The sequence below is a fragment of the Falco cherrug genome, chromosome 1 (genome assembly GCF_023634085.1).
Source record: "Falco cherrug isolate bFalChe1 chromosome 1, bFalChe1.pri, whole genome shotgun sequence".
In the NCBI taxonomy this organism is placed as follows: domain Eukaryota; kingdom Metazoa; phylum Chordata; class Aves; order Falconiformes; family Falconidae; genus Falco; species Falco cherrug.
Genome location: NC_073697.1, coordinates 1,089,533 through 1,113,360, shown reverse-complemented (window position 1 = coordinate 1,113,360; position 23,828 = coordinate 1,089,533). Strand labels below are relative to the sequence as shown.

Below are 23,828 nucleotides of genomic sequence, written 5' to 3'. Positions count from 1 at the left end.
AGAGTAAATACTAGACTCTGATCCATTGTTGCCCAGGTTCTTTGTTTCTTAGAGACAAAATATTTCCCGAACAGATAAGAGAAACAAGTTTGATTGACAGCTCTTAGCAGAGTCTCATCAGCTGCTGTGCTGACAGCCTGGTGATGCGCACTGTGCTGATGTGGTAGGGACTGACAGGTGATTGACAGCCCAAGACTGTGGAGACAGGAAAGATGAAGCATGCTCAGTAAGAATAATGTGCAGTGTTTATGCAGCACTGCAGAGAATAGGAGCTAGAAAGTTAACTCTTTCAGAGCAAAGTGACACTGTAACGCATAATGGATGCAGTTGCCACTGAACAGAAAATTAGAGCTTGTCTACATTTCTGTTCACTAAATGCTTTCTGTTTGTGGAGGAGCTATATACTGTGAGGAAGTAAAAGCATGAGCTATCACATTTGTAGCCATACAAAAAAATGCACGTGTGGTAGGTATGATGGAGTCCTCAAAGTGGTTTTATTTAAGCCTATAGATGTAGAATGTATTGAGAATTTCAAGCACTTTTTATGGGCTTCCATCACCCAATTTTATATGGCATTGCATAATGTTACACATCAGAAATTTCAGAAGGAACCAGTTGAGCTCTTTTGCTTTATGTAGCCCTACAAAAATATAGCGATATCAGCTTTATTGTTGCTCTGGATCTGTAGCTGATAATTGAATATGCATTCTGTGTTATAATTGCTACTGCAGTTTGTGCTTGGAATGTACAATATAACTATACCATGCTTTGCGTTTTATGCACTTACTATTCATTTTCTCTATTTGGTCATGAACCCTGCTTGGTTTTTCTTAATTTCTTGATTTTTTTGCTAACTGGAAAGTTAGAGGTAGATTTTGGGGGCAATAGTTTCAGAGTACGGTGAACTTTGGGCCAAATGGTAAAATCATCAGCTTTAACGTGCTTGTTGAAGTTTCTCTGTGTGCCTTTAGAATATATTACATGGCTGTATCTTAGACTTTACTACAAATTACTTAGTGAATGCACAGTGAGTGAGCTGCCGCAGATTCATTGCGCTTTTTTCCCTGTTTATAACCTGTGCGATACAAGTAACTTTACAGCCCTTTGTTGGATAACTTCTGTTCGGGTCAATGATGGAAAGCCATACCTAGTGGTCATTTCTTACAGTCAGGGAACATACTTTGGGGATAAACAGGGAAAATTTGCCACACATTACCCACTTGCTTAACTATTGTCAAAAAGATGGGTTTGAGAGGCTAACGCACTACATTATCAGCCCAGGTTTCTATAAAACTGTCGTCTGGCTTCTCTCACATAACTCTTACAGAGAAAATTAAATTTGCCAAGAGAAACAGATTGCAGTATTTCCAGGAATGCGCTCTTTCTCTTTCCTTTTATTTTTTTCCCAAGGAAATCCCAGTCATTAAACATGATTTGAGCGTTCAGGTACAACACAGTAAATTGGCCTAGCTCAGTAAGTGAGACAGATCATACTGTGCGACTGCCTGGTCTTCATCTTTGTATACCACTCTTCTAGTTTTGCTTTTTTTTCCAAAGTTTCTTAGCAATACTTTTAAGTTTAATTTCAGAACATAGATGAACATTTCATTAAAATCAGGTCTAACAGGTCCGCAAGTGCCTGCGGATCACCAGTAGCACCTCCATCCCCCAGTTAATGATTTCTAATTGATTATTACTTCTTAAAATTGGTATTTTAAGGAGCTCTTAATTCATTTTACGTATGCTTTATTAAAACTATATATTGATAGTTTCTATTAAGAATATAAGGAATGCACTACCAAGTCAAATGCATTACAGGTGTCTAAATGTATTACACCTATGCACTTATCTTTATCACCCAAACTTCTGTAAGCTCATCAAAGAATAAAATGAGATTTGTTTGACAAGACCTATTTTACATAAACCCATGTTGACTGGCATTAATTACATCCCTTTCACTTCAGCCTTTGTCAGTTAAATCCTGTATAATTTTTTTCACTATTTTGTCTGGATTGATATCAAGCAAGTGTATTATGTTATACCGTCACCTGACTGTATAGTGTCCCTTCTTAAATATCAGCACAACAGTAGTGGTTTGGTTTTGTTTTTTTTAATTCCCTCAGTAGCTCTTTTTTTTATTATTATTATTATTTTATAAGACCAGGTAGAAATCTGCAAAAGGAACTCTTAGAACTGCTGATTTTAAAATGTTTACTCCTAGTAGAATCTATTTAAGATCCTTCTTAGCTGCTGATGGACTAGGAAGCACTTTTCATCTCAAGATCAATATTCTTTCCAAAAGTAGAACAAAAATGCTTTTTTATGTATTGATATTAACTTTTTTTTTGTTTCCAAATTAAATTAAGTTTTGAATAAAATTCAAGGTCTGTCTTATTTTCTTTAGCCCATACAGCAGTGGATTTTTCACTGACACATTCAGCACCTGATTCTAATACTTTATATTTCATAATGTGTTTTTACAGAATGCTTTCCCCTTTTTTATCTTTTCTTTTACATACTATATTAATTGTTATTATTATTATTATTCATAATTATCAGGGGTTTTTTCCTTCTAATTGTTGCCTTGATTTTTCCACTAACTTTTTTGCCAAAGTTGTTTTCTTTCTCACAGTATAGTTGTGGCTTTTGGATATCTTACCAAGTCTGTTTAACAGATTCTTAATTTTCATGCATAGTTTTTAGCTGTATTTCGTCCCAGGCAGTTGAGCTTTGGCGAATCCAGTATTTTGAGGCACCAGCTGTATCTCTCCTACTGATTGGGATTACCTTTTCTTTGTCCGTTTGTACTGAATGTACGTTTTAGATGGTATTTGTATAGAAACACGTGATCCGATTGAGAATGTCCAGAGGAAAGCAAGTCTTGATCAGTCTACAGAAGAGAAGACATGGGAAAAAAGAGAGGGGGAAATGGGACATAATAACAAGACCTATCAAGGAAAGGCATGTAGTCTGTTTCAATATGCACGGTGAGCAGAAGAGATGCTAGCCTTAATTTGTATAAAAAAAAGGTACATTGAGAGGTTAGTTTCTACCGATAAGCAAAACGAGGTCCTGGGGCACATTCCCTGGGGAGGCTGTGCAGCTTCCACCAGCTGAGGGGCTGTGTCTGACCTGCATCTCTGGTTCCCTGGAGTCACTGGTCCCAAAGCAAGTGCCAGCTTTCAGCCCAGTTCAGTCTCAGCCATCGTAACAAGTTCTGGAATTATTTTCTCATCTTGGGTGATAAACTTATTGTGATTAAAAACACCCTACTATTTCTCATTTTTAACAACATGAATAATGTTTTTCTAATATTGCTGGCTATGCAAGACTTCCCACAAGAATTTTCCACCAATTTCCTTCAGAACATACATTTTTTTTTTTCTCCATGTTACTGACAGGTGCTGAAGGAATAATTCTTTCTAGTTCCTGGTTTGTGATTAGCAGGTATGAATTAGACCTTCATCTCTGCCCACTGCAGGCTCGCTAGTTAGCATAATGTTCCTGCGCTTTTGAGTTATCGCTACTTTTAAAATACAAAGGGGCTTCTTTACTGTAAAATGCATGTGCAACCTGTGTGCATGCATGTGTGTATACCCACAGCCTCGGTTAGGTACTCCATGGAAAGGTTTATCATGAAAACTGTTCTATCAACCTCTTTTCCAAGTGTTTTGCAAGTAAATACAAGAATTCAGGTGTTTTAGAAATGGGTATCTTAAATCTTTTCTGCTTGTTACTAAGCATGTTATACAAATCAATGTCAAAGTCCCTATGTCTGTAAAGTGGCACCTGGAAAAGGTCTGCTAAACTCCTAATGTGAATATTGCACAATTATATATAGCCTCTAATTGCAATGGCACACCAAAATCCCAGTCAATCAGATTGATTCTGCTGCTGTATGAACAGATTAAGCGATAAGCTCTCTTTGGGAGAAATCATAATATAATAGGACATGATATATTATAGGAGTCTAGAGTCCATTCAGAGAGCAGGAAGAATAAAAGCAAAATTAACATGAGAGAATCACAGTGATTTATGGGCTTTTTCCCTGCCCAATACAAATAATCCCTTTGTTGTGGTTGGCTTTTGTTCACCCATTTGGTCCAAATTATGTAGTGTTCTGTTCTTTCTCTCTGCTGGAGACCATGTTAATACAATGCTGGAAATCCATGCAAGATAGTGGGAATCAATAGTTTTTTACACCAAAATATTAAACAACTTTTTACTATTCCAAACTCAAGGTAAATAATTTATTTCTTTGCATAGTGTGACAGCAGTTGTGAAGAATAGGTCAGTACTTTTTCTGTTTTGCTGAATAACTGGCAGGCAGATCATTAATATTTTTTTTTAAATTGAGAAATAAAATTGTTGCTATACTATGGTATTTTAAAGTATTTTTTATATGAAATTGAAAACATTCAGTTGTTATTACTGCAGCTTTTAAAATTATCAGGTGATTTTTAAGATGATCAGTTAATATATGTTACGTCCTTGCAGAAAAATGTTCTAACATACAGATTTCCTGTAAGAAGCAAGATTCAGTCTGAATATTCATCCAAATCTAGAATTGTATGTGTCTTTCCCTTAGTAGTAAGGAAATATTTTTCTTCTGCATTTTTCATTTCATTTCTTTTCTTTTATTACACTTACATTGTTTCTCTTTCAGTAGTGAAACACCCCACTCTATGAATGACCTAAGCAATACCATAAAAAATTGGAAACTTTGCGGCAGAGCGTATTTTTATATTGTCATCTCATTTCTAGACCAAAGAGAGGCATTTTACTAAGTATAGTAGTTTTACCCACAGCCAGTATAAACTATAATACTTTGCAGCATACGGATTGCCTGAAGGTATTAGAAACGAATTTCCTTTTATAGAGCACTGAATAGCTGAAGAGCGGACTGGCAGACTTTTTTCTTCCCGCTTTGAATCCTCAGGTGTAGATGAATCAGAATATCAATCCTAATGGGTCTGAGAGCTTTACGTATATTACGATAACTTTATAATAATTTGAAAATTGCATATTGTGTATACACACTTAACACTGTAAGTAGTGATGTTGCAGACCTCATGGCTGTAGGACACTAGTAGGACAAGGCTTGTAGTTGCGCATAATCTTTTTTAAGTTCGGATAATAAAAAATTCACTGCAAAATATGACCTTTACCCACACATTTAATCTCACAGACATGTATGCACACACAGATAGAACACAGTCAAATATGCAAACGTGAATCCTAATATAGTCTTTGTTTTATTACACACATGTGCATGCTTGTGTTTAGTGTACAAATAAAACTTTAATAAAACTCTTACATTGTATTTCAATGATGCAGTACTGCTGTTCCACATGATGCACCTTATTTTCAGGTGTTAGGTATTTACTGTACTGCAATATTTTTAGATGGCTTAGGAGAATACAATGTGCAACATCACCAAAAATTATGGAATCTTTATAGAAATACATTTAAACTGGGTCAGCTGCAGCACCATGATTAGTAGCAATAGAGCCAAAAGCTGACTCTGGACACTGAGATACTGTTCCCAATTCCATATTGGAAGTTTCCTTGAATAAATGTAGTCATGAATTTTTTTTTCAAAGTCTGCTGTGTATGAGAAGGCTGAGATATTACACAGTGGCTATCGTTCTATATCATATTGAATTCTGCACTCCAAATTATATTACCTTTAAAATGTTGCTGACATTTTGCTGTTCCACTAGTCTGATCCATACAGATTTTATACCACAGTATTTTAAGTTCATTCTGGCACATATAGCAGTGTAAGCAGTACCTTGCATTTCTTGTTTCTTCTTTCCTTGTTTTCTCCTAGAAGTGGGTTCTGTGGGGTATTCATTTAGGATTTTTCAAAACAATTGCAGCCAATATAGAGATACTACTAAAAGTTTACACCAGAGAGGACAGTTTACAGGAGCATGTATTGTATTTGAAACAGAACGATTGAGATTTGTGACATTGGTTTTGTGGAGTTCAGACTACTCTTCTACTCAACTACTGGTCCAGTATTCCAGAGCTCCTCTTTTTTGAAGGATCTTGACTCCAAGTCATTGAAAGTGAGTGTTGGTACCTTGGTTTTATATTGTATGGGAAAGCCAAGAGAAGGAGTCCAGGCTAGCTCTGATGTACTAGGGATGGGCTGGGCTGCTGAGGAGATGATGCTGCAGCACATGGAGGTACCTGCAATCATCTAGTTTCACTCTGTAGGTCTGTTTCATTGCTGTCACCCAGCCAAGACATGTGGATCATTCACTGGTTGAGAAAAGTTTATTGCTCAAGGGTGCTGTCACATGTAGCTTAGCGTTGGACAAGAGTCTAGGTGATGCCTCTTTCGTATCTCTACTCCAGAATGTACCGCCTGCTTGGAAGAGTTACTTCAGCCAAAGGGGCTTGCGCCTTGACTACACTGAACTTGGAAGTGCTATTCCTTTCTTATCAGCGTTGCCTCTTTCATACCATTCAGCTTGAAACAGCTGCTTTTCATCTCTGACCTGGGCTAATCTTAGAAGTTTATCATTTTGGCTGTAGTGGAAGGATGTGGGCACCACAGAGAAGCACCAGTGGACAGCTATCAAAAGCAGCAGCTTTTGAGTCAACATCATCTGTGTGGTTCACTGAGTGCCTGGATGTTGACCATTTCGTTATATCTCTTAAAAATCCATTACTCCCATCTACATTTGGCTATGAAAAAGGCTTTTACATATAATTTTATCTAGTCCAAAATATTAGAATACTGTGTAATTCAACTTTATTTTTGTCTTTAATGTTTGGACCTAAATTAATACAGCATTACTTTTCATCCTGATATCAATCTTGTTCCTTTCATTCAGATCTAAGTTCCTTTGTAGTATGATTTAATTCACTAAAATGAGGTAAAATAGAACCCTGGTCCAAGGGAGCATTAAACTAAAATATTTTTGGTGGCACATGTGATAGCAGCAGCCTGCTGTATAAACCGTTTCCCTCTCCTCTTTTAGTTTCTCAGAGACTTTAAAACTTTTTTGACTCTCAAGAACTGGTATTATCAATATGTGTTCCCTCCACCTGTCCTGCCTTTCAGCCTTAAGGAAAATCAGTTCATCCATTATTAAATGAGATTATAGAGATTAAAAATACACTTTTCTAAAATCAAGTTCCTATGATTTTTTTTTTTAAGCAATCCTGAACTCAAACCATCTTGGTATTCCCTAACTGAGGATCAATGCTTTCTTTTGTGGCAAATTAGCTTTGATTTGACAGCTATTTTTGTTTCAAGATTGTATGCACACCAGCTTTTCTGCTGAGGCTTGGCTCTTAGGGACAGTTGCACATGCATGACTGGCTATGCATCAAATTCTGTAATCCAAAGGGATGCTCCAGGTCATGGTTATTTTTAAAAAAAGTAAAAAATATAAGAAAAGAAAAAAGTCTAGGCAAAGAGATGTTGAACCAGAATGTGGCCTTGCACCAAGAAAATGTTTATCAAGTTGAAAAACAAAGGAGTGTCTGCCCTTTCCCATTTCTACACTGTTTCTTTTCAATATTCTGCTTTTCTTCATCATGCATGCACAACTAAATTGATTGAACTGGTTAATAGTTTTAGAATGAAAATGACATAGAGGATATCTTATGCTGAGAGAAGGAGTTAACAGCTTAGTAAAACGTGCACAACCCGTGAAGTGAATTTGTGTACAACTTGAGAAGTGTGTTATGGTAGTGAGAAGGTGCTTGAATAGAAAGAAAATAGAAAGGGAAATACATTCCAACTTGGTGATCCAGCGCCTCCAGCCACCTTCAGAAAGGTAGAGTCTGTGCTATTAGCACTGCCAGGTGCAGCTTGTTGATTTAAGGCTATAATCTTGTGCTAGTAGCTGGAGGCCTCATTGATATTAGTAAGCAGGGCAGTGTAGTAGAAGAGGATCTGACGAACAAAACAGCTGGTGCTGAGGACACGACATCCACACAGCACGTTTTGCAGAGGTTTACCTTGGACTAGGTCCCCTCCAGTCTAGAGAGCTATGTGTTTGTTAATAGCTGGCATGCATTAGATGTATTTCTGGAGTTCGTCCGATTCCTCTCTTGTGAAGGGACTCCAGTTTGTGAGCTTGGGGACCTCTCCGCAGCACAGACCAAAGTGGGGTGATTCAGCCACTGACTTCAGAACGATGGTCGTTAACTGAGCTAAAAAGTGAGTGTGAATTTAGCTCTGGAGAAGGAACCCCTTTGTGATAATCCTTCATTAGACATCCTGCCAGGTGTCATGGCTGGCATCCTGGGTAAAAAAGTTAGTTTAATTTTACTTTTTGTATCATTTATAGCATAGAGGGAATAATCCTCTGTTCTCCCGTGCTTCCAAAAAAAGCATGTTAGTCATAGAGGTGTCTGTTCTACATATCCAGCACTGATAACGCTCCTGTGATAATGCTCTTCTCTGGTCTGATGGCTATTGCTCTTCCCCAAACACCTGCTTCATTTTTTTTCTTCTAGAGATATGGAGAAAGTAGACCTCAGCACATTGCCTCCCATCTTTTTCACTTATTTTAGTCTTTGTGAGGTCTGCAGTCTTGCTCTTCAGCTATGTCTCTGCCCTTCTGGTGCTGCTGACCTTCCTGGGGGGGTAAGACGGTGGTGAGGCTCAGTAGTAACTTGTTTCTCTGCTCCAGACCCGCTTTCCCTCATGTCTGGTCAAGCAGTTAGCCCCAGCGGCCAGTCCTAGAGTGCTGTACGGAAGGAAACCCCATCGCTCAGAGAGTGGGGTTGTATGTGTTCTTAGCATACTTTGAAAGCCAGTCTTACATCCCAAAACGCCTTCTTCTGAAGCTTCTTTCCCCCCGTAATTCTCTTTAATAAGAACAAAGATGAAAGACCTATTTAGAATCCCATGGTGTGATTCTACAGTGTAGAGCTCAGGTATAATAAATATAACTTTAGCTGCTCCTAGCCATAACTTTTTTCAAAAGAATGTAACCAATATGTCAGTAAAAATATTGTGGACTGCCGTGACTTCAAATTAGTATTACTATACCTTGGTATGTCCCTTGATTGTAGAAAGGTACACACAGATCTAGGTGGTAGTAAATTTGTGTACTATCAAATTCATTTGTGCAAATGTATGTGATCATGTAATTACAGTCTGCATTATTGCAATACAGCTGCGTAGGGAAGCAGGATTAAGATTGTGCTGTCAGCTTCAATTTGAACATCCCCTGGCATCTGAGCACATTGCAATGCAACATTAGCTTTTGGTGAAGATTTTGCTGCAACTGCTAGAATTAGGATCAATGCCTGCTTCTCTTTGGCAAGTCACTGCTATACTAAACCAAATTATGTGGACCTGGTGATTCTGATCAGTGCTTTGGTCACCCACCCACAGCACACAAAAAAAAGTGTTAGGAATGGAAGTAACGTCCATGGGGAACGTCGTTATCTAGTACAGAAAATGGCAGTGTAGCTCCTCAGCAGAAGTGGACAGTGAGAGTTGTTACCAAGTTCACAGTGCCAGAGCATCCTCTGGACCTGGCCACCACTAGTGCATCTTGCTGCAAGAAAAAATGAAGTCTCCCACAAGACAGTTAGCAAGGAGCGGTTCTCTCCTTGCCTTCATCATTACAGAGCTGCCAGTTCTGGAAAAAAGGGACTGACCCAGCTTTTAGACCTCCTAGTAAGGAGGACAATGTCAGGATTTGATTCTTGCTTGTTTGTATGATGTATCATGAGGTAGTCATTCAATTCTGTTTAAGTTGAATGATTGTTTAAAAACATTTTAGTATCTACTGAAATTGCTAGTTAATATGCGGAAACAATAAACAAAAATATTATTTACAAAGAGCATGTTAAAGCCATTTTAAAGCAAGGCTTTAATGAGATAATATTGACATGTGAGAATTTTCTGGCTTGCCTGTCTTTCTAATTGAGTATTCCACTTCTGTGACTTCTTTTTTAAAGTAAGGGTTATTGCAATTGCACAGCATTTGTAATTTGTTCTTATGAAACTGATACATTTACTCACCAGACCGTGACACATTTCTCTAGACCTGTTGATAGGATCTAAACTATACTTCTTCTATGTGCTTTGAATTCGCAAGCAAAAGTCAGCAGGATTGAAAGGGACAGCCATGAGCCCTTTACCATGAAATTTTGAAACAGTTCTAATAGTAGAGAAAAAGAGCTGGGAACCTGGATCAGACAGCTGTGTTACAATAGCATGTACAGCTTCTCATGTACACATTACCATCCAATTTTCATTCTCTCTGAAGAATGTTATAAATTATTTTTTTGCAAGCTTTTCATGCGCTTATGTCTTTCTCTTTTCCTTTATACAGCCATAGTTATACTTGGATTTTTGTCACTGTTTTCACTTTATGGAAGATGCTATTTGACATGTCTAGCTAGTTTAGCTATGAAGAAACGAGGTAACAAGAATTTAGCAACCTAGTATAGTCATTATATTAAAGTCAACAATGCTTGGGCAAAGCAGTGCTTTTGGTTTTTACCCATGCGCCTTACCTATGCAATGATGAGGCAAAGTGGCAATGACCAAAATTTTCAGAGGCAGAGAATGCTTACGGTCATTTTTACAAGCGTTCATGTAAACTTCGCATTAATATATCCATGACTGTCATTATATACAGCCATTTGAGGAAAAGAGAAATCACTATTGAAAAAATGATGCTGTGTATTTAGAGTCTTACCATCATTTATGAAACTTATTCATGAAACTTAAACTTTTACTTTTTCATAAAATAATTACTAGTGTTCCCAGGTTTCTGGCATAACTGACTTGGTAAAACGTCATGCATATATAGCCTTTCTATTTGAAAAGCAGTCTAGGAAAGATAATGTTTGATTGATTATACATAAGTAAACCTACTATTTCAGACAACATAGCTGAACGTATTTTCTGCAAAAATATTAAAATGCATGGTTCTTCTAAAACAAAGATAGGTCAAAACATCAGTAATTATAAGTCTTTATGCAGGTTCACAGCAGTACAGCGGTTCTCTTTCATTTGATAATTACCTTGTTAAGCTAGTGTCCAGCTAGCTCTGTATCTAGAAAAAAAACTTCTCATTAATTCATGGCAGAGATCCAGCACTCTTCATCAAAGTATTGGTCTGGAAATTTAACTGAGTTTTAGATATTTTGGACTGTAGTAAGCAGCTTCCTCTCAGATTCCCCCTGGATCATTTGCCACTGTCTTTTTCCCATTCTTATCTCTGCTATGATACTTCAAATTATGCCATACTTAGTTGCCTGTGTTTGGATGAGTCCTGCCCAGTTCTACATAAATGGCAAGAACTCCATGTCTCAGTACAAACCAAAGAGTATGTGATTATTTTTTAAATCTTGTTCATTCTCCTTTGCTGAAATTAAAGAAAGAACAATATATACCACCTTTTAAACTCATCACATGTTTTTTTCAGACTAGAGAGAGATGTCGTTCACGTCACAGGCAGAAAACATAAGAATCCTTCAACAAAACATGTAAACGTTTCCTTGGATGATGTGAGAATGGCTACAAATCCTCAAAGGGAACTGAGACTTGTTTGGTGGGATTGCTGAGTGCGGTTGACAGATCCGTGGAAACCTTTCTTAAAAGTTACACTTTCTTCTTTTTCTTCCTCCAGAAGAACTCTAACTTCCTGTTTCACATCTCAGATCCCTTGTGCTCACTGAGCAGCAATCAGGTTTATCCTGTTGCTGAACTAGCTTAAATATAGACATCGACAAAGACAGCAATAATGAATCTCAGCTAATATCCTGTTTATTCTTACAGAGCTTTTGTATAGATTCCTTTGCTGTCACAGAAGATGCTTTTATGATTTCTGTAATGTATTTCTCTTTCAAAACAGCAGAGAAGCTTTCATCTGTCTGCCGTCATTACTATTTACAATTGCAGTGGCACTAAAGATCATCTTCCTCAAGTTTCCAATCCGCAGTATTTTCTCAGGCGCTTCAAAACTGCCAGAAGTTATTTCAGGGATAATACATTTAATATAGACTATTAAATCTGATGCCTTGAATTCCTCAAGACATGTCAGGAGTGACTCGAGCTTTTATTTGTTTTCCCTCAGACCACATGAGAGCATCCTTTTGTTTGAAATCAACCTAATTTTATACGTTGCCAAAAGTGCAATGAAAATTAGTCCAGGATGGCTGGAAGGTTATAAGATGCTTTGCTAAAGGTGTATCTCATCAGAGCCCTCCACCCAGTATTCTAGACATGCTGCAGAGTAGGGAAGTCCAATTTTCTACTTAAGGGGGGGAAAAAACCAACGGCACAGAGGTGTGGGTAGCCGTGTTTCAAAGTCCTTTGCATTTACTTAACATGACATCTTAAGTAGTTATTCTTTTTTGACTTTGTACGGCAGTTGCGTGCCCAGTTCCCTCATACGCTTTCACATCCTGACCTTGTGCATAATCTGAGAAGATGAAAGTGGGAGAGGGCAGGAAGGGGCTCTGGCCTGGTGGATCCCCCTGTGAAGGACTTGTTAGCCTTGCCAGCTCCAAAGCTGTCAGTGCAGAGTACCACGCTACATGACATCCAGAAGTGCCTCCGCAACCTCTGGGATGGCTGTAATTCCCATGTGGATGGAAGCTGAATCAGCTCTAGCAACTGCTCCCTGCCTCTTGGTAGGAAGAACCAGATGAGTTCAGGAACATTTATCGGCATGCGTTGAGCCTGCCTTCCCCTCACCATGCACTTCTAGTTCCAAGGATCCCTGAAATGCCTTGGAAATACCGCTTTACTGATTCATCCCACCCAACTGAACCACCTGTTAAAAGGTATCTGTATTTATATGGTTTTGGGGTTTGGGGTTTGTTTCCTAATTTTGGTCAAAGTAAGAAATCTACAAAAATCAGTCTGAGCCTTCCTTCCCTGTTCAAATAGCAATGCATTGCTATGCAGAATTTACTGAAGACTACCTGCCTTTCGTTTGAAGATTGGTTAGGCTGTGCTATTTGTTTTCAGTTTAGTGGGACACAGGTGTTCATCAGTGCTATGTCTCCGTAGGCAGGTGCGTGTCTTTTGGAATTACAAGGATGCTACCTGCAAGTGTCACGGTCTACAAATTTGACACAGTTGGGCACAATTTTCCTATTCTTGTTTCTGCATTATTTGGAACCTCCAAGCTCCTTATTTCCTGCCACTTCATCTCCTCCTCTCCAGTGCATGAAAAGAGTTAGTGGGGGCCCTACCACAGATGGAAATTCTTCTGGCTGGAGATAGAAGGTCCCTGCTGGGGCTGGCCAGGGCAAAAGGAACTGAGACCTTGAGGGGCATTTGTTACAGGGAGAATGAAGGCTTGTAAGAGTTTGTAATGTCTGCTACTGGGGTGAACGCTGGAGAAGGAGGTAGGAGAAGAACAGATCCCAAATACCTATTTTTGTGTGTTCATTTCTAAGACGTACTTGAGGCTCAGTATTTGGCTTATAGCAGACATGCAGGGAAACCTAGCCCCTGAAAAACACAGTGATCCTCCCCAGAGTGTTGTGAGATTTTTTTTCCAAGTAAACATCAAGATGGATTTTTTTCTTAATACCATTTTTGAGTGTTCTCAGGTCTTATCTCCTGTGAAAGGCAACAGAGTGAGCTGGGTAAGTAGTATTCTTAAAACTCTGAAAATGTCCAAGAGGAATTGTCTTGCTGTAGTTATACATGCTAGGAAGAAAACACAAATCCTCTGAGTTATAATTCCTGAACTTTCACTATAAAGTAAGATTTATCTCTTTAGACCACCCTTCCTAAAGCTTTGGACAAGATGCTACCTAGTTAGAAAATTATTTCTGTGGTTAACTACTTTTTTTTACTATTATGTATTTCACTTATTTTTCTCGTTTTGCCACCATAGCCACATTTTGCATCTTTTTGGAGAGAAGGCACTGAAATAGCATGGGAACCGCTGTTTTCTCAGGATCTGAAAAATTGCCAAATACCATGCTAAGTTACTTATCCTTCTAAGAGGTCCAATCTGATTTAAAGATCAGAGTCAATGAGGTCTAGCTATGCAACCAAAAGTTTGAAAGCATGCATGATCTGAACCGGACCTCTTGTGAATTGTATCTCACCATAAAACACAAAGCAGATATTTTTCTTTTGCTCTAAGTATTGCTTGAGGTTTAAGAATTCACAGAACTTGCACAGAAAAAAAGTCTCTCTTCCACATTGGCATCATTAATTCTGCATTTTCTGCAGCAAAATACAAATTAATTTTATGTAGCACACAGCTAAAAATCAAAGGTAATAAAACCTTGCAGGTTACTTCTAATCTTCTATGGTGTGTCTGACTGCATCACATTATCAATGGAGAAAAGACAGTTTCCACTTCAGCACACAGTCTTTTTCAGCTTTTTATCGTAAAACCACTTGGTTTTATGTGGAAAATTAACATGATTTCATTTATTTTGTCTCTGCCAGTTTTATCATCCTGGAGGTGAAAAATTCTGAACCCAGTGATTCCTGTCCAGTAGCCATTTTGAGAATTTGTGCTTCTATGTACTTTTTTAGTGAGTTTTTCTTCTTTAATTCATAACGAAAAGCTACTGTAGATAATGCTGTGCAAATGATGTATGTGCTAAATAAAGCTGTTGCCTTCTGCTGTATTTGTGACTGAAGTTACCCCTCAACATCTAGAGGAGGTCTAAGGGATTCAGCTAGCAAAGGATCAAAATCTTGTCTACTCAGGTTGTGAAATTAAATTCAGGTAAGATTTGTTCTGTTGGACAAGCTCAGATGCCACCTATCCTAAACACTGCCACACAGGGGAGATGGGTATCTGACTGCATAGGTACTGGGATCTCCCAGGCTCATCAGAGCGTTATCTTCTGCACAAATCAACTGTAAAGACTTTCTAGTTGACCCTCTTGTAAATGGAAGTCCATCTACATCTTAGATGGAATTAGATGATGTGATTTTTGGTCATCAAATTTGCAATATAGTGTTTGTCTTTACTTGCAAGGGCAGCCCTACTTTGTTCTGTTTCTTGTATCTACAATTCCTTATTACCGAGGCAGTGCTTTAGTGTTAGGCTGTGAGGATGATGAACATGGACAACAGGTTTCAACAACAGGGTGCTAGAATATGTTCTAGGGCATATATTTAATGGCTTAAAAAATTGCCCTCATTTTCAAAATTCCAAAACACCTAATTTTCCACAAAGTCAGTGAAAGTCATTTGCATGGTTGAGGGGAGGTTTGCCAGGGGCACACAGAGGAGATACATGCCGTGTGCATATGACAAGCCAGCGTGAGGTTAGGTGGCTGATACCACTAATGCAGTTGAAAATGCAGACCTGAATATCAAAGCACATTCTAAGAGCAAATCTGTACCACAGAAAAAACTCGTCATGCAAATAGCCAGCATTTTCACTCATTAAGATTTTAGCATCCAGGATACCTTTGGTCTGTATTTCTAGGTTTCTTATAGGTGAGAAAGCCTCTTAGACGCGGAAGAGAAATGCTGGTGTCTCTCTCCGTTATTAAATGTCTGACAGAAAAGGGCAATGCGTGTTCAATCACATGACAGTCGTGCGTTGGATTTGTGAGGCTAAACGGTTAGTGATTCATACCCATCTCATTTGGGATCGGAGAGGTAACCTGGTAGGTCCTTGTGAAAGACTGAGCCTCTTCCATACCTTCTTCATACTTCTTCCATACTTTTTCATTCACACCTTTTTGGGTAGTAGTGACACTCTGTGTAGACTGCATCATCTTGTCTGTGTCTGGCATTTGTCTTGTAACTGTTAGGTATCCATATAAATACATAGCTAAGGAAATATAATTGCATGAATTATACAATAATTTTATTAGCTGACACAAAAGTCAACTTATACACTTTTTTCCCCTAGAGAAATGCCATGACATTTGTGTAGATGTGAATTAAAAATGCCATATAGATAGGGCCTGGACTTCTGAACTCTGTTGAAAATGGAATATGTATAGCTGTCAAAAACAGTCACAAAAAACTAGGCAGTGAGGAGGCAGATCTGTCATTCAGACTGATTGGGCTTACATACATTCACCACTCTCTGTATCTTGCACTATGCAGTATTTGATCATCCAGACGGCTTTTATCAGCTGTTCAACTGACAGAAGTCCATTGAAAATTGCCCTGACGGTGTGTGAATTACCTTGCTATGATTCCGCAGGCACCTGAGGGCAGCTGTTAAAGGCTGAATCCGATTCACCTCTGCGCTTATGTCAGACTAAGTAGGTGTTACTTCTGGTTTTATTTGTTTTATCTGATTATTCATTTAACAGAAATTGCCAAATAAAAAACCCTGACAACTTCTTTTAGCTAAAGAGAGGAGAATTTGCTGGAATGCAGTGTTTGCTACTTCCCTAATGTCAGTTTCGTTTCCGTTCCTTTAAAATACATATCTATGTTCAATTAAGTTTGGTTTCCTCAAACAGTTAGTTGTCTGTGCTGCTTCTGAAGCAAGCCAGGCTTGAGTGTTTGCCTTATGTATTTTAATGTCCAAAAAAAAGACAAAAAGGATGAGAGAAAATTGAAATGGAAAGACCTTATTTACAGGAGAAAGTCCTACAGATGTGAACGGCTTCAATGAATTGAGTAGATTTTATTTTGATATTTCATAATCCCCAAACTTCTGTTGCTGCTTCTGAAGTGCTCTTCCTGCTGTTTAGCAGTACTTAAAAATTCACAAAGAGCAAAGGCTTTTTGCATTAGTAGATTCATCTCCATTTCCTTGTCCTTTCCTCTTTTCAAGATCAGGCAGTGCTTCACAGGGAGCATGCTGATAGCTCACCCTGCTCCCTGCTACGTAAACTGCTGACTGCCTTCATGTAAAAGGTGAGGCTCTTAATACCTTAAATTGATAGAAACTAAGTAGCGTTAAGGCATGCGGTGTGTTACACAAGTTAAAAATCACACACGACATGAAATGTACGTGGTGTTTGATGCAGAACCACAGCTATGGATGCAAGACTCACTGTGCTCAAGCCCACGTTGAAGCCCACCTTACTCCATTCTGTCGCAGTTAGAAATTTGTGTGTGACGCTGAGTGCTGTAGTTCTGCTCCTTACTCTGTGCATGGGAGTGGATGTGTATATTTTCAAGAGTCTAAAACCATAACTCATGTCTGCAGTTTTATTTATAAAGCAAAGTCTTGGAATGGACAATGTTTTAATATGCACAGAGTGAAGAGGGACTTTTAAACCTCTCGGCACTGCTTAAGCTGTAAGTCAAATTTTCTAGTCTTTGGCTCAAGTCTGTGACAATTCAGGTTGAAATCAGGGAATGCAATGGCTGATAATTTAATATTTTGAGAGGAATTTCAACCTATGGGGAAATTTTCCCATTTAAAAGACTCAGTTCTAGGAGGTGGGACCTGAATCTGATATCACGTTGGTTTCCCAGTGCTGTCAGTCATTGGCTTGGGGCAATGATTTGGGACAATAAAGCCTAGATTTACACCTTGTGAAATGGGCATTAGTCCTTTCATCCCTGAATCTAAGCTTGATTTTCTAGAGTGGATTTAGACATATCATTTGGATATGTCTACATTAGATAATAAAAATTGCTTTGTTTTCCTGGCACAGTTGGCAAGGAACTGGAACTGGAGAACATCTCAGCCGGTACTTTGAGTCGCAGACAAATCCCACTGCCTGCTAGGAGAGTCAGGAGTAAGTTTAGCATCTGTGACTTCTTCTTCTGTGTTACACATGGGGTTCTGGTTTATCTACGAAGAAATGGCAAAAGCATCCACATACTATCAAACCAGCTACTATAGTTCATTTTGTGAGGTCTCTGAAATAGATTATGTAAGTGCAAATATTTGTCAGAACTGGTCTTGGCTATTCACTGATTTTAAACAATGGGACAACTGTCTTACTACTTCCCTAGGTGCTAAAAATCAATGTTAATGCCAGACTACTTCATTCATTGTTATTTTAGAAAATCTCTAATCAAAACAAGCGTAAGTGCTGATGTGTGCTCAGTGGTGGAGTTTTGTGTGTTCCTTGGAAAGATGATGTTCCCTGGAGAGAGAGGAAAGGATTAGAAACGATAACCACTTTTTAAATACATCAGCTTGCTCATGTGTGTGGTGTTTTTTATCAGCTTTACAGCAAAAGCTTCATTTGATTTGTGCAGGGATGTGGATAATAAGGAGAGAGGCCAGTGAGCTGATTTTTATAGTCTGTTTGTAGCTTAAACAAAGATCTGGGATTTTGCGGATAAAGACCAACTGAAATACAGCAGATTATGCAGCTTTGGTTTTTTTTTTCAAAGATTTGTTAATTTTCCACACACACAGTCTGATTTTCGTGTGTCCACGCCACATGAAAACAGTGAGTTTTAGAACAGAATTTATGTCAGGACTTCATCAAATCCTGCTCCTTGACCACGGCTGATTCTTGCGTTCAGGAACATGCCATGCTTAGGCACTGCTGCATTTGTGATAAACGGGGTTTGAGCTTAGGCCACCATGATATTAGCAGGCACATTTCTCACTGCTAAAATGCCACTGTTCTGGATAAAATTCTTGAAATCAAACAAGAGGTGGAGCAAGCTGCTGTCTTCACTGGAGGGTGAATATAAGTCAGTGGCAGGGCTCCAGTTTTTCTGTGACACAGTTAGAAAGCTTGATGAGAACTGTACTGCCTTGTCTCCTGTACAGGAGTGGAATGCACAGCCCTGCCAACAGATTTCTCAGTGCAGGCAGAAGTCGTATTTTTCCTTTTTAAATTTAATTTCTTATGAGCATTGTATACTTTATGCTTAAGTTATGATCCCTTGAATGCAAAGTGGCTTCTGGATGCTGAGAGTGAGAATTGCTGTTAAAGTCCAGCACTGTGGCTCCTTCACAGAGGCCGCGTTTCACAGCTTGCTTTCTAGCAAAGCTGAACAAGACGCCTTCACAACAAAGCTGGGACCTCCTGCATTGGACATTAGCTAGAAGTGCAAAGAACCAGATAAATAAAAAGCATCACCGAGTTGCTCTGTGTGAAAGTATCTGTGTTATTTTTAAATGCATAGCTGAAAGATAGGCGAATGCAAGGCGGAGTGGCAGGAAAACACATCATTTCAGCAGTGCTGCTCATTTTCTTATTCTGATGAAGTTGTTTTGTCCAGTGATGGAACAAATGGATGTTTTTAAAAATAATTTTTAGCCTGATCTAGAATTTGGTTTCTTTCAGTACCTAGAGATAGAGATGTTGGCCACATTTATTTTTAAATTCCAAAGGAAACAAATATAGGAATAAAATCATGTTTCCCTGAAGCACTTGGAAAGCAGCTAATATTTCATCCACTGGGTACATGACCACCTGGAAATTCAGTTGACTAAAAATTGACTAAACAAAGCTGAATCTGCAGGGAATATTTCATTGCAGAGAAAGCTGCAAGGAGTAACTCAGCAGCATTCTTGCAGGCAGTGTGATACGGTGGCAGAGCTCTGGCACAGGCTGGGGGGAGCATGAGAAGACATGGGTCTCGACTCTTGTGAAAAAGTAAAGCAATGCTTTTGACTTATGTGTTTTAATTTTTCTGATACATGACTTATATACTTTACATTTTCAATTAGACATCCTTTTTTATCTTCCCTGTAAGCAGGAAATAGCAAATTGCAAGAGGTGATTCAGGCAAAATTAAGCATTCTTGAATAAACTAGAGCTACTTGTAGGAAGATTGAACCAGCTGTCGGTGACTTAGAACGGCTTAGGGATGGGAGCTGATCTTGCTCTTAATAGCTAGACTGTCCCTCATTTTAGAAGACTTCTAGATATTTTCAGCTTATGTTTGTAAATTTGCCATCTTTGCTGCAGTCTTGTCATATCTCATGTACCACTGACATCCTGATGAGAGATTTCTGAGGACAGCTCAGCCTGAGTGATCAATTACTGTATATTCAATCTGTAAAGCACTTTGGGTTCTTAGTGAGGTTAAAATGCTGTCTGAGTTTTCCTGTACTAAGGGTCAGACTCTGATGCTAGTCCTTACATTAGCTAGTACCTAATCCTGTATCAACTTCAGTGGGGATGTGTGTTGAATGCACTATTATTACACAGGAGTCAAAGTAGCTGATGTAATCCTCAAAAGAATACACATCAGTATATAATATATATAGTTTAAAAAACAATGCCTTTTATAAAACCTTCAGCTATACATGAAGAGAAAAATCTCAAAAATAATATTCAGAGATTTCTCAAAAACAATTATTAAGACCTCCACTTCCAAATCATCAATAAATGTTTTGTATTTTGTGGTGTGATTTTGAATAGTACCAGGCTGTGATACGTTTAGATCATATTCAGTTCTCATGCAAGTGCCTGGCCACAAAACAGTTTTGAACAACCTGCTTTTTATTTTGCTGATTTTGAAAGGACTGAAGTAGTGGGACTGCTGTTGTGGGACTGCCAGCCAACTGCCATTCTCAATTGTATCTGGCCTTCTTCAGCTTCAGTAGGATAAAGTCACAAAGTCCCTTTAAAAGCCTTTTTTGCTCTGCAGGAAATGTCATGTTTAAGGTATAGTAGTGCATCTCTCATGAAATGTGCAGTTATGGGGCAAAACATTGCTAAGGGAGGTAAATCTGGTCTCTGGGAAGCAGATGAAACAGAAACCAAGCCAAGAGTCTCTGATACAAAATGAAAGAATTAGCATCAAAAGAACAATTGTGATTGTATGAGACAGACCCTGTGTTGCTCTGACTTTCATACAGCTGGGCATTGAAATTCAGGGTCGGGTTGTGCTGGACTCATTATGACATATTGTGAGGACTCGGTGCAAAGGGAAAAGCCTCCAGTGTGACGGGCTCCACCAGGCCAGGCTGCAGCCCCAGACGGGAGAGGACTTGGTCTGGCTACATTCACAGCAGAGGACCTGAAGCAGAGGCATGTTGCACAGGTTGGTGTTTTCATTCCTGTTTGGGATGAACACTGGCCAGTGCTGGCTTTTAAACTGCCCCCACCACGCAGGGTGAGGAACCCCCTGCTCCATGCAATGACATCCTCCCCATGACACAAAGTCTTTAGGTCAGCACCAAGGGGAACTAATTACCAGAGATTTAGAGACTTGCTGCTATCCAGAAGGTTCCCACACAACTATGTTCTGTTTTTTTAAGAAGTGGGTTATCTTGGCTTAGCTCAGCATGTGGACTTCATTAGTGGCCTTTGAAGGTACCGGCGCACTTGCTCCTGGCAGTGGAATTGGCGCTCTGCTTTTCCAGCCCTTGCCTTTTCGCAGGACAGAAGCAGAGAATGCCCCGAAGCTGGGTAGTGGTGGCAATCCTCAATCCACTGCATTTCCCAGGTTCTACTTCCAGGAGTGCCAGTCAGCAGGAAATAATTTCTATGTCTTACTGTCTTGTTTCGTGCATTCCATTGATCCGCTCAGCACTTCAGAAATGGAAGAAACATGACCCTTCCCATGAATTTTTAACTTAAGGGCCCTTATCTTGCAAACTCATCTGCCTCTGCACACCCTAGAGGGCTAAAGTCAGAGCAGCTGGATAGGTTAGCAAGGTTTGTTAGCAAAGATCACCCTGAATCTGGCAGAACTGAAGCCTAAATACTTTCTGATTTGTTTACAAGTGTCCAACAGTTTTAGGATTTTTCTGGTTTAAATGTATTAAGCAGAATCAAATTTTTAACCTGTGCTTTAAATTACCTTTCTGACCATACAGCAGTAATTTCAACCTGTCTTTCTTAGCCTATAAAGTTAATTTTTAATGCTTCAGTTTACAATTTGGAATAAGATTTTATGACGTTCTATTACTGTACATCAATTTGACAAGATTCCACTATTAAAGTTAGATGTTTTAACACACATTTATAGTTGGAAACAATCTCTATTATTTTGAGATTGTTTAGCAATAAATACAAGCTGAAATAAGTAAATTTTATCTGTTGTGTAAATAGTCCATCATTGTTAAATAGAATTTCTATTATACACATATTATTTACTATTATTTGAATTAAAAAGAACATTTTATTTAATTACAAACTGTAAATTTAATTTACTGTTAAACAGTTAAATTACAGCATTTGCGAAGCTAAGCTGCCAGTAATTTGACCATAAATGTATGCGATTTTTTCCCTGAATGCTTTACACAAAACATGAAAATGCATACAAGAATCCAGAGAGGGAGTGCAATTCAAGCTCTCCTAATTTTTATCTGAAAATCTATCCATTTTCAGCAATAGAAAGTAAGAGGCAATGATGTATTCAGAGCAATAGAAGAAGGGATTCTAATGGCTTTCGGTGTCTAACACCCTTCTTAATGCTTCTAGGTTTTGATCCCTTAAGATATCATCTTGAAAATCATTGCGAAGAAAAGCTACTATAATGTATGTGACACAATGCATCTGGTATCTGCTTTCATGCATTTTTTAAAAAAACGGCCCTTTTTTCAAGAGCTTTAAACTCATAGGTGTTTTTGAACTTGTTTCCACAGCCAACACATACTACTGACAACAGTTTTCACATAATTCACCACGGTCTGGGTCCTACAAGGCGTTTGCTGCTCTGGTGCTATCTCCAAGGGTTACCCCAGCCCGGTTCCCTCCTGACTCGGCGCAGCGCTAGCGAAGGGCTCACATCTGGCTGCGGGATGTGGGGAGGGAGCAACCTTGTGGACCGCAAAATAAAAGACCCACCAGAGACATGGCACCAACAGCGTGTCAGCCCTGAAAATGGAGATGGTCTGAGGCTCCGTTTTGAGTCTTGGTCTGAGCCTGACTTCCGAACTGGAGGCCTTCAGTTCAAAGTCTTGCTGGCATGTGCTTCTGGATGGTAGAAGGTGCTGTCCTGTATATCTTCTGCCACGTAAACTTTAGCCCTGGTGGCATACGGAAAGGAAACATATGGTAAGACCAGCCAGTCCACTGGCAGGACTAGTCAGGTGACAATCTCAGGTTTTGAAGGGTCAGTAAGAATCTGTAAGTTATTAGTGGGACGTTGCTCTTGTTGGGTGTTTTCTTCATCCGTTTTCTGCTACCATGGAATGTACAGAACATGCGCGGATCATCTGCCACTTCGGCACTTAATTTAAGCAGAGACCTTAAAAGATGCCGATAGCTATCTGTTAATTTGGCAGAGACTATACAGATCTACTTTAAGTGATCAGTTTGTCCCTTCTCAAGCCTAGGCACTTAAAATTTGCATTTAATTGTCTTAGCTGTGCATTCCGGAGCTGGCTTTAGTTTTCCTGCTGCTGCTTGGGCCCTTGTGTTTAATTCTGTCCCTGTCTACATAGGGACTGTGTCTCCTCTTCTATAGCTGTACTGGCAAGCTCGCTCTTCATCTTGTTTGGAAGAGGAATGAGTCACAATTTCTCTTACATAGAACTGGCCAAACAAGAAAAGTTTTTAAAATCTGATAATAGAGAACAAAGAGAATTTTAACATCATCAATAAATGAAAAGCCGAATTGCTTGTGCAAGTGCAGTTGGAACGATTACAGTTTCACCATGTTTCCTTTACTTCAACTACTCACTCACTCCATCCAAACTCTCCAGTGAAAATCTCATCCTGGCTTTCCATTTCCTTTAAGGTCTGTGTCTGTACCCATCACCTCTTACATTGCTGCACACTTGACAAACCAGAACAGCGTGTGTCTTTTCTGTGCTGTCATGTGCAAGAAACAAATTAAAGTGTTTTGTGAATCTCACCGCTAGTTTCATTTTTACGTGAGGTGGTACAATGTGTTTGCACAAACTGTGCTGACAGGATGGAAAACGTATACTTTCCTAGAACAACTGTAGCCTTATCAAACAGTAGTTGGCTCTGGTTTTGTGTTAGATCTCCTGAAGAGAGATTCAGTCAGTGGTAAACACACTGCATGTGCTCATCACATCTCTTTTGAGAAA

General features: G+C 39.0%; 1 protein-coding gene across 19 annotated transcripts in view; it reads left to right on the top strand.

The window, feature by feature from the left end:
• Positions 1 to 23,828, top strand: part of LDB2 (LIM domain binding 2) — a 220,156-nt gene that overhangs the window by 82,899 nt on the left and 113,429 nt on the right. For 9 of the 19 annotated variants that reach the window (XM_027808144.2, XM_027808142.2, XM_027808145.2 and 6 more), the window contains one exon: positions 17,560 to 17,643. The exons of the other annotated variants lie outside the window; for them this stretch is intronic. In XM_027808144.2, the coding sequence (XP_027663945.1) occupies positions 17,560 to 17,643 (84 nt within the window). The remainder of the gene's footprint in view (positions 1 to 17,559; positions 17,644 to 23,828) is intronic. 19 annotated transcript variants of the gene reach the window in all.